This window comes from Neovison vison, chromosome 10 (assembly GCF_020171115.1).
Source record: "Neovison vison isolate M4711 chromosome 10, ASM_NN_V1, whole genome shotgun sequence".
NCBI classification, from domain to species: domain Eukaryota; kingdom Metazoa; phylum Chordata; class Mammalia; order Carnivora; family Mustelidae; genus Neogale; species Neogale vison.
Window position 1 is genome coordinate 7200036 of NC_058100.1, and position 12005 is coordinate 7212040.

Genomic DNA, 12005 nt, shown 5'->3' on the forward strand with positions numbered 1-12005 from the left:
AACAGTGAGGTCAGTAATTTGCCATTCGAATCCAAGAGAAAGTAGTCAACAGAGTGTGAGAGTCTTGGGGCACTTTGTATCTCCCTTCCTGAGTTTTGCTGTAGGGGGATATTGTAATTGATGCTTATTAGGATAAAGATCATCCCAAATGATCGAGGGCTCACGTGATGTAAGGAGCACAGTAAGCAAAGAAGCCTATCTTAAGGCATAATTTCATATCAAGCACGTTCAGGAGTAAGAAGGACTCACAGAGGTTGTTAGAAAGATATATATTTAATACAATATACGTGATCATGGTTACAGATACATGTTTGGTGCTTTATTTACCAAGAAGTATGAGTCACACAGTACACAACATATTGACTACAAAATCAGAAGATAAATACAATTGTTTCTAAATGAAAAATTTACAGGATAAATGCTGACAGATGGATTTTCAACCTTTCATTTCTACTCCTGTCTCTGGTATGTGTCTCCTGAAGATGTGGGTTCCAGTATTTGGAAAAAAAATTTAGTTTTCCCAAATCCTGATACTATATAACATAAAAAGAACTTTTAGCAAAAAATGATCCAGATTAGTTCTCTCCATTGGAAAATTTCTCAGCATTTCCCGCTGTTTTGTCTATGCCTTAGCTTATACATTTTCCTAGACAGGAAGTTAAATGCTTTTAATATCTCTATTATGACGTGACTGTGATTAGACTCTGCTATTTTAAAGGTTTCCTCTTGCAGGGGGAAGAGAGAAAGGGGGGTATAGGGGTGGGGTGGGGAGGGAAAATACCTCAAGTGAGAAAACAAGTAACTTGCAAGAGGCTTCTTAAACTGGATTTGAATAAGCTTGATGTGTAGCTTCTCTACTAGAAAAATAAGATAAGAGAACTATTATTAAACTGTGAGGTGAGGATAATATTCCCAAGACATTTTTTTCCCTTTACTCTCTGCTCTGAGTTTCCAAAGCTGCAAATTTCTCCTCAGTTGGAAGAGCTGATCTTTTCAGTTGTACGATGGTTCACTGATACTGAGGGAGGACTGTCCTTGGCTATCAATTGCTCTGGACTGCCACATGCCCTATTTGGGGAAAAGTGTGTTGAACCCAAGCAACAGCTGTAAATTCTTACCTGAAGAGCCTCCTCCCAAGTGTCATGTACATGTTTATCCAATAGAATGGAGACCGGAAACCAGAGAGGTCTAATGACAAGTCAGTCAGGATATACTGAGATGCATGAGGACCTCACGTCCAGAACCTACACAGAGTTCCCTGGCTCTTGGGTTTAGACGGTTGGAAACTCAGTTCTCCACTCTCTGTTACCCCACTCAGGTGACCCAAGTGGGAAAAGCTGATCCTCTACATCTATTTTTCCTTCTAATCAAGACTCTTTAGGATTTGAAAATGAATTTCCTCATCTAGCTGCACTGTGACTCAAAGAATGCCTTATTTGCAAATCCCAGTGATGACAGCAAAATGTGGTTTGATATTCAGTCAAAGGGAGCTGTTCTTAAATGTTTCCTAATAAATTGATTAACTTCTTAGGTGTGGGCACTCTCTTCTTCACCACTATCCTTCTGTCCTCTCTTCCCTTTCTTCCCCTGAGCCTTTATCTCCCAAAGTTGCTAAGTCCCAGCAAACAGGGAGAATGCACTGCTAAATACAGATGGTCTTTTAAATAATTTTCATGATCAAACCTGTGATAGGACAGATAATTTGACAAAGCCCTGGCAGGGGATGCTTCTGAGGGTATCCATTGATTTGGTGATGGTCGAGTTTTTACTGAAACTTCCGATCAGTTATTATTCTTTGGGAGACAACTAATAACCCCATCCTGCTGAAACGGAGTCTAGAGAGAGAACCCATCAATCAAGAAAATCCACAGATTTATAGAGCGTAAAAATAAAAACAATTTCTTTCACCAAGTTTTTCTCATTATACACTAAACACTGAACTCTACTGATAGTATAGTTTACACGATAGAGAATGAGAGTTTGCAGGGCATGGGGAGCAAAACGTTTCCATATATTTGATGTTACTGATGTGAAAGCAACGGAACTGAAAGACGTCAGTTCTCCATCTCAGAAGGTCTGTCTGGGAGAAGGGGTGTGTGTGTGTGTGTGTGTGTGTGTGTGTGTGTGTGTGTGTGTTGTTCATGTGAGCGAGCCCTGCTTTAGTAGATAAACACAGCCTCTTAATTTTTGTTAGAATCAAGAGTCTAACTCTTTACTCTGGTCCATTTTGGATCCTAAACTGACGTCAATCCCAAACTGTATCAAACCCAAGCAGAAAATCTTTGGTTGTGGGCCACTCCCCGGCCTCATCTTGGTTTCCTTCAAGAGTGAGAAGCGTGTACTCCTCTTCCCATTGACCACAGTTTGGCTCCGCTACCTCTCTACACCCCAGATCACTTACGACTGTAGTTCCATTTCCACGAGGGAGGAAAATGAGAGCACCAAGCACAACAGGACTCTTGCATACAGTTTCTCACTTTCCCAGAAATTTACTCAAGTGGGGAGGGAGAGGGAGTGATAAAGAGATATTACACATTTCTTTTTCTTCCTGGAAAGACCATCCCAGTTTCTCTAATTTCCCAGAACTAAAAGAATGTTATTTTCTTTGTGTTACCACGGAAACTTCCAGTAACACTGTTTCCTTCCCCCCTCCCCCCATCTTTTTCCTAAGTTTAACAGCACCTTAAAAAGATTAGAAAGAACTTTTTTGGGGGCAATTTTGATATGATTGCTTTCTTGTTTTAGGTTGTCATACTTGTATTCCTTTCAATTTTATCACTTCATGTGTTAGAATAGTTTCTAATGTGTGTGTAAACTATAAATTTAAAATCATAATATACCAATATATATATTACATGCCATCATTTGACTGGAAAGCATTCATGCTTTTTTTCCCTTCACTGTCTGTCCTCGCGGTGGTGCTTTTCCTGTCCTTTGCCTCCTGAGTTCAGCCTATGAAAAGGGGAAGGCCCTTCTTACCCTACACTCACAAGTCCTACCCACTGACATAGGGTGTGTAGTCAGTTGGTGAATACAGTTGATCTGGGTCTGTGTAAGGTCAACCAGTTGGGTGAGCTCTGTAATATCTAATACACTTTCTGGGTATTTTCAAACATTTCAAATATGATTTGAAATCATAAGAATAAAAAGTTTTTGAATTTTCAATTCAATGAACATTCTGCTTAAAAATGCTTTGGCATCCAAGAACAATAATTCACCTAGATCCTTGGGTTCTTAACATTTCTAGCTGCATGAGAAAATAAAGGGCTGGAGATTTGATGCCAATTTGGGCAGTGTAGACAGATGCTGAGCAAGGTGGTGCCAGGAAGTTCTGCTCTGAGTTGTGTGTCACTTCTACACAAATGTATGCAGGGAGGACTTCTTGATGCTCATAGTGTTGATCCGGACTAGCTGTTGACCGCTTGGTGATGAGTATCTCTGAAGTAAACAATGTTTCCAACTATGAATGGACTCTCACCACACTGGCAACTGTTGGCAGTGGACCCACTCACTCCACCCCACTCTCAGAATGTGAAATGGCAAGTGTTCAGAAGGGCACGCTATCCTCCCCAAGAGCAAACACAGAGAAGAGCGAGCCAACACAACCAGAGTTCGCCTGGAGACTACAGTAACATGGTTGCTTCGCTTTCAGTATTCTTAGGAAACAACTGAATAAATGGGCCATAAACATGGAAAATCATGAGTGTGTGGAGAAGAAAAGAATGTGAAAGGAGGAAATACAAGACTGAACAATGTGATCTTCTCCTTCAAAATTTTAGAACTTTATTCAACCTTTCACGGCTACTTTCTTTCAAAAGTAACTCAACATCCTCATCTTGGTTAGCCTCGTACATGGTTAGCTTGATTCTCTTTATTACTAAATTACGTAAATCACTACTTAATCAAATCTACTAAAGATAATGAAAAAGATCTAGCAAGCCTTAACAATAATGAAAGACAGAATTAAAAGGTAAAAACTACTAAAAAATACCACGACCTATCAGTCAGCTGCGTGCAAGGTACATTGGGGCATAACTGTGCACTTTCAGGATAAATACGATCTGCGAATGGAGGGAACAGAGTAGGGAGGCAAGATGGGATGCTAAAAAAAAGTTACATCATTTCACAAAATGCAGGGTTCTTTGAAACTCTGTCTTACTTAGAAAGCCTTCATATGTAGTCAAATTATAAAGATAATTGTGTATTTTGAGGAAAATCATCATTTTCTAAATAAACAGATTGGGTAATTAATAGGGTATTCATAGGGTAATTAATCATTTTAGGCTTGACAGAATTTTTCCATCTTAGTGTATAGCTCTCCTGATATTGAGGTAAGGGACATCATGCTGGACAGCATCTGTTTTATTTGACATGATTAGAGTTGAAAATTTTGGAATTTTATACTCACATGGATTTAAAATAATTTGAAAATTGAAACATTGCTCCTAAATACTGAAGGCATATATATACATTTATTAAATACTCTGTTGTCAGGTCATTGATTTAATAAAGATTATGGTAACCGGGCGGTGGGGCAGTATAAAAGAGATATAAGGAAAGAATCAATATGGATTGTGTTCAGATTGATTTTTGAAACATTCATGGTTATATCTCTTGTTAGTGACCTCCAGCCAACACAAAGACCCTCTAAAGGGAAAATTGATATTTTACGTAATGTATTTGCTTAAAAAAATCAAATAATGGCTGCTTCATAAAATTCATTTCACCTTTTACTAACGGAAATCAGAAATACAGGAGTGGTTGCCCCGGGTCAGAATTAAAACAACAAATGAGATCAATTGAAATTGGTCTTTCTACATCCACATTCTTTTCAGACTGGTTTAGATGGAGAATTCATTACCCAAAACAAATGGACCTACATTCAGTGATACCATATTCTTGTCTTATATTTGCATGACTTTAGCAGAATGTTTCTGCAATTCTGATTAGCTTTGACAAGAACACACTGAGTAGAACTTAATTAAGAACTAGACAGGAAGAAGACCCCAAGACAGGAAGTCATTCCGAGGACAGATAAACATCAAAGTGCACAGAAAGAGTAAGCGGCGCTCCCTGGGGTTTTCCCTGTTTGGGTATCTTTGAATGAAGCTGCTGTGGGAAGATAGGCAGACTGCTGGAAAACGCAGAGTATTAAGGAGGAAATAACTCACAGGGTGATTCTCACAGCCCGACTGAATTACTACTTGATTAATTCCTGGTAAAACTCAGAGCGCACAAAGCGAGGCAGTGAATCCTTTTCCATCAGGGCATAGATTCTCTTCTGGGCCACATCAAAGCTGCTCAGGGAAGGTTCCACCAGGTTCTTCATGGTGATGTCCTTTGTGAAGTGGTCAATATTCACCTGTGGGCCAGGAAACAGGGTCACGAGTCTGCTCAGGTTGCAGGATTTGATGACAGGTGGGGAGGGAAGTGGAATTTGTCACCAGTAAAACACAGGAGGGGCAGAGTGAGCAAAAAAGTGAGCAACGTCATTTCTGTTTTAGAGGCAATGGGGTAAGGCAAGTGACGCTCCCATACATGCAGGAATCAGATGGAGAACCAAGCAGTGTTAGACACCCACCGGGGGTCAGACCCTCCACCGGCAGCTAGTATGTGCACACCGCATCGAATCCTCATGAGAACCCTACAAATGGAGATACACACACACACACACACACACACACACACACACACACACGGCTTCAGTGACTTTCTCAAGGTCTCCGAGCTAAGACGTGTAAATTGCATCCAAGACTCAGAATTCAAATCCAGGTGTCCTAACGCCTCATCCCTCAACCTTCCTTGCTTCCCACCAGGTTTCACGCCTGGCAGAGAGAGCGAAGCGGAGAAAGGAATGCTGACCAGGACCCAGGACCTTGTGCACAGCTCTGGAGGAGCAAGGATTGGTCTCTCCTGAAACAAACCAGGCAACGATGTTTTTGACAGAACAGCAGCAAGAATAGCAGCTAATGTTTATTGAGTGCTTCGTCTGTGCAGGCTCCTTGTTGGGAACGTTATTTTAACAGGCTCTGTGCCCATGAACCCATTTAACCTCACAGCTCGGAGGCGGATACTGACATTTCCATCTTACAAGTGAGGAGCAGAATGTTAAGCTATTTTCTCAAGGTCGGCAGTGGTAGAGAAAGGACTCAAAAGCTTAGCAATGTGGCTTTTAACCAGTAGACTGCAGGGTTGGAAGGCATTGTGGCTTCTATGTCCTGAGTGCCGTGTCAACATATCACACAAGTCCCGGGGACACCGTTCATATTAGGGTCCCTGTGAATGGTCCCCTGAAGTTGTGCAGTGTACAGCCTGCATGGGTGTGCCTGAGTGTGATTTGAGAGAAATCACTCTTTATCATTTCATGTACTTTGAGGACCCTTAAGCTATCTGGCTATAGAAGAGAAAGACACAGAATCCAAGCCAGCCGGTGGTTCTGAACTGGAACACTGACGAACATTCTGGGTCTGTCCTGGGCTGCTAGAGGTCCTTGATGCTAAGAAAAACCATCTGGACTCAGAGGATGTTGGTGAGGCAGAGTCAGGGACAGAAGCCTCATGGGGGAGTGCCAGGCCAGAATGGGCTGAATGAGGGGCATGAGCTGTGCTCCAAGGTCTAGGATGGAGGAGTTGAGCGTGTGGTGAGATTTTCCATGGTGAGGGGGGCTGGAGTGCTATCTGCAGGGATGGGGCAAGATGATACAGAGCAGCCTCAGAGCTGCCTCTGCACGTGAAGACTCCAAGCCCCATGGGGTCAAGTTGCATGCCCACTAATGCTCCAGAAGGACAGGCTGTGATGTGCACCACTCTGTTCCCACTCTGTTATTCTTCCTGCCACACTTAAGCAATGCTTCTTCCTTCTCTTACACCGAGTATAGACTGAGCTAGGTAGGCAATACTACTCAGAATGACTGGGTATCAAAGAAGTATAAAACTCTTTCCTCCATGAAACAAGATGGGATAGGGAGGGAGACAAACCATAAGTGACTCTTAATCTCACGAAACAAACTGTGGGTTGCTGGGGGGAGGGGGGTTGGGAGAAGGGGGGTAGGGTTATGGACATTGGGGAGGGTATGTGCTTTTGGGTAAATTGGAAGGGGAGATGAACCATGAGAGACTATGGACTCTGAAAAACAATCTGAGGGGTTTGAAGTGGCGGGGGGGGTGGGAGGTTGGGGTACCAGGTGGTGGGTATTATAGAGGGCACAGCTTGCATGGAGCACTGGGTGTGGTGAAAAAATAATGAATACTGTTTTTCTGAAAATAAATAAATTGGAAAAAAAAAACTCTTTCCTAATCTTAATGTTTAAAAGAAGGGCTGTCTTGGGGCACTTGGGTGGCTCAGTTCGTTCATCAACCAACTCTTGGTTTTAGCTCAGGTCGTGATGTAAGGGTCATAAGATGGAGTCCAAGGTCAGGTTCCACACTCAGTGGGGAGTCTGCTTAAGGTCCTCTCTCCCTCTCCCTCTGCCTCTCTCTCTCTCTCTGTATGTCTCTCAAATAAATAAATAAGTCTTAAAAAAAAAAGAAAAAGAAGGGATGTGTTTAAAACTCCAACACATTGTATCTGGCTGCTAATAACTGCTATTTATCTGTTACTTTTCCTCTCAGAGGCCTCCTCTAATGAATCATTCTGATAAACGTGCCTCTGTTCACTGAGCCAGGAACATATTCTTGCCTTACTTTTAGATATGATCAAATGACACTTTGCAATGTACAAATCATCTGCATATTGAACTATGTGTGGCCGTTTCTCTTCAAAATCTTAGTTCTGGTTCTTGCCACCGTGTTTCTCTGCCAGTTCCTGCTGTGAAAAGCCTGAGGTGAATATTCAGAGACAGGAAATCGAGGTTGCTACTTGCCTGTGCGAGTGTGTTACATGGGTCCATCTGTGACTCATCAACATGAACTGGTAAATTTTTCAGTCAAAATACAAGACTTGGAGAATTTTTAAAGTCATGACAGCTCCGTTTTAAACATGCTCTAGGTACACAAACATGCATGTATGTGAGATGTTTCCAGCGAAGGAGACTGAGGATGGGAGGACTTTAATTAGGGACCCGTCTGAAGTCACACATGGAGGGAGGCCTGGGAGCGGGGTGTCCACGTCCATTCACCTCACAGCTATTTGCTGACTGCTCACGATGTGCCAGGAGCATGGTTTCCATCCTCTCTGCTGCCCAGCTCAGGGAACAGTGGCCGCACTCACCCACCTACCCATCAAGTCCTACCTCTTTAGGAGCCTCAGTTTGGATGAATTCTTCATAAATTTTCTTTGCCTTCTCAGCCATCTTGGCAGGGGACTTGATCTTCTTGTAGTCCTCGCAGGCAAGCCAGAACTCAAGGTTCTCCTCACTGAATTCAGACTTCAGGAAACTTTTGAAGCTGGCAAGTCCATCTAGCAAGGGGAAAGTTTGGTTGGATGGATAAATGCATACATACTACATATATAATACATGTATTATAAATTTATCTAAAACATATTATACATTTATTACACATTTGCTACTTGTTTATGAACACTGTATGCTGCTGTAGAGACTTGGCTCATTTATCACGTATTTCCACACTTACATAAGAACAAGTCTTAGCTCATTTAGTCTCATAAACGTAAAAGACAGGTGCTATTAATGTCTTATTTCACAAATGAGATAAGAGAAGTCAAGTGACTTGCTCGTAGTTAACCAGCTGGTAAGTGGCAGCGCCAGAATTCAAATCCAGGCAGTCTATATTTGGTGATGAAGGCTTACCTGTGCACAGCATCAAGGAATACTATGAACGTCAATACCATCCAGATACTTATCAATTAGCACAAAGAAAAAAATGCATTTGAAACTTGGTCTGGCAGCATAACACCGATGTTGATTATCACATGCAAATGATTTACAATCTTTTTTTTTTTTTTTCTACAGATGATATTTGAGCAGATATTATGTTCCGGGCACTATGATAAGTCAGCATGGTAAGTAAAGTCATCATGGTTCCCCACCTAATGAAGCTTATGGGTGCTGGGGAAAATAGAAAGAAAATGAAGAAACACATAAAACATTGACACGACTAAGTAAAAGTCATATTAAAGAGAGTCACAGAGTGACAGAAGGCTTTTAAGATCGTTTTGATTTTAGGGAAGGCCCCATGAAAGGGCTATTTAGTTTGAGATGTGAGGATGTGTGGGAAGGGACCCAGTGAAGCTGCCATGAGACAAACAGTTCACTCTGCCCACCAATCATAGGTCAGTATTTAAAACATACTAAATTTAATATAATTACAATTACTGTGATTGTGTTTTCAGTGTGCTGTGGTTCATGTAGACTTCAGCTTACTTTAAAACGTTTACATACATGTGATACATACATACATATACAAGTATGTATATTAGGGGTTCTTGGGCCCGATCTTTGCATTACTTTTTCTTTCTTAACCTCCACAGCGAGAGATGAGTAGAAGGCAAGGTAAAGGTCTAGGAAGGCACTGGAGAGGAATGAAGGAAAAGTCACTCTGTAGGTTCAATATTTTCCTTGTTTTTAAATCTAGGTATATATATATACCTAGATTTAAAATCATATATATGATTTTATTTATTTATTTGACAGAGAGGGAACACAAGCAGGGTGAGTGGGAAAGGGAGAAGCAGGCTTCCTGCTGAACAGGGAGCCCCATGCTGGACTCGATTCCAGGATACCAGGATCATGACCTGAACAGAAGATAGACACTTAATGACTGAGCCACCCAGGAGCTCCTACGTATATATATTTTTTAAACCCAAAGTCCAACAAACGCCTAGCTGTAGAGACAACCCATGTCCGTATCTAGGAAAAGTAGATTTCTGAAGGGAGAGGAGAAGAACTCCAGTTTTGCAAAGAATGTCACAACCACTGGCCAGCTCTCCAAGGGCAGAAGCGGGACGACCGTCCTCAGTAAGGACATATCAGGGTCCACTGTCGCTCTAACTCACTCCCCATCAGGAGAGACTTGTTTGCCATTCATTCTCTTTGGGGAACACATGCATGAACTGAATTCATTTCCTTTGATCTCATTTCGGTCAGCCGACCTCTCCCTTGACCACCTCTCCGTACTGCTTCTTATAGACTCTCAGCTTCCACTCATTCATCTTCCCTGGATGCATGGATTTCATCTGGCCTGCATACAGCATGTGTAATGATTAAACCAGCATTTCTGGCTGTCTTCTTCTTCTTCTTCTTCTTTTTTTTTTTTTTCCAAATTTACCTCAGTATAGGTTTAGTCTGCATGCCCCTCACAGTCCCCTGCAACCACATTAAATTCTAAAGAAACAGGATGGTAGGTGATAATTAACTTGGATTAGAGTTGCCAGCAATTTTTGGCTCCAAACAAAACACTTGCATTTTAATGCCCTCTTTTTGTACTTCACCTAAAAAAAAAAAAACAAAAACAACAACAACAACAACAACAAAAAAAACCCCACACAAAACAACAACAACAAAAAAAACCCAACTTTTTTTTTTTTTTCAGTTGATCAACATCTAAAAATACATCTGGGGGCAATGATATATATGATAAACAATTTTCTCTTAGAAACCTACCTAGCAGAATTACTACAAAACTGTTCGATTACGTGTGCCTGGATAAAATCAGGTGTGTTTTCCCTCTCTCCCTGCACACACACACACATATACATATATATATATATATATATATATATATATATATATATAAATTTAAACTAATGATTTTACTGTATTTTTAGCAGCGTTTTTTATAATTTAGTGACACGAGAGTAAACATATATGCTGAAAGAAGGCCTAGATCTCTGTCATGGTTAAAGTTTTCATCATTTCTTAAATAAAAGGTGGTGGATAGTCTCTGTTGAAATGGAAAGATTCCCAGGCACTTTTTGCTGCCTGGAAATGACAGCAGGAATGAAGTCTTATGAGCACCCACGCAAGACCACGGAGGAAACTATAACTTCGCAGAATAAGTCTGTGGCCAATTTATTCTCATCCGGCCCATGGCCCCACAACCCATCAGGCATTCTGAATCATCCATTCCACAGCTAAAGGTATAGATAAAATCCCAGTCCTCCCAAGCATTGTTATTTATGACCTGAGAACACATGCCAGGACTCCAGAACAATGTTAACATTTACCAGGCATCTGGGGTGGGGGCAGCTTGGAAAATAACTTTCCAGTGAAGTAAGCCCATTTCCTAGGTACTGGCTCTATCACTCATTGAATTCCGCAGTATTATTTCAAGGCTTTTTATCAATGTACTCACTCTGAACGGAGACTGATAAAATGGCTTTCTGCTCTATTGGTTTAGGAGATCCTTAAAGCTATTCTTTCTCTCAACTGGCTTTTGAGAGTTCTTTGAATGGCCCCTTAATAGGACCCACAAGTCACTCTCCAGATACCTTCTCCTCCTTAGCCTCTGAGTTTCTATTGGCCCATTCCCCAATACTCTCTGTTCAATTCCCATAACCTCTGAGGAAGTGCTCTTGGGTCAGAGCCAAACTGACCCTAGGAGGAATGTCTCTATTCTGCAAAGAACACACACATCTTCTCTGGGCCACACCACTGCCAGTCCACCCCACACCCCAGCCAGTCCCCAGCATGCATTCCTGCAAAACCCCACGCTGCTCCTTGACGAGCCTGCACACAGCCTCGGGATACTTGTCAACACACCTCTCCAGGTATCTATTGCTGAGGCAGCAGAGGAAGCCCACCTGACCTCGGGTCTTGTGGGAGTAATCTGGGTTGTGACCCACATTACAGTCCCAGAGCAGGCCTTCATGAATGGTGTCCCTTTGGACATCCAAGCAAAATAGTCTAGCAGCCCTATGCAAGAACAGCATGAAGCCAGCTATATTTTCCTATGAAAATAAAATAAAAGGAGTGTTAGACAAAGCCAAGTCAGTTTGGTATAATAAAAATACTGAAAACGAGATTAGAATAAATCTCTTCTCCTAGAGGAAAGATGGTGAAATTTAATGTGTGGCTAGCTGATAGGTTCCATTGCATAGCTTATTGG

The 12005-nt window shown here is 41.6% G+C and overlaps 1 protein-coding gene across 1 annotated transcript in view; it reads right to left on the minus strand.

Moving 5' to 3' along the window:
- Positions 1-254: 254 nt before the first annotated feature.
- Positions 255-12005, minus strand: part of RGS5 (regulator of G protein signaling 5) — a 50457-nt gene continuing 38706 nt past the window's right edge. Inside the window, exons 4-5 of the mRNA XM_044266768.1 lie at positions 8231-8397; positions 255-5362 (exon numbers count right to left, since the gene is read on the minus strand). Of these exons, the coding sequence (XP_044122703.1) occupies positions 5201-5362; positions 8231-8397 (329 nt within the window). The 3' untranslated portion in view covers positions 255-5200. The remainder of the gene's footprint in view (positions 5363-8230; positions 8398-12005) is intronic.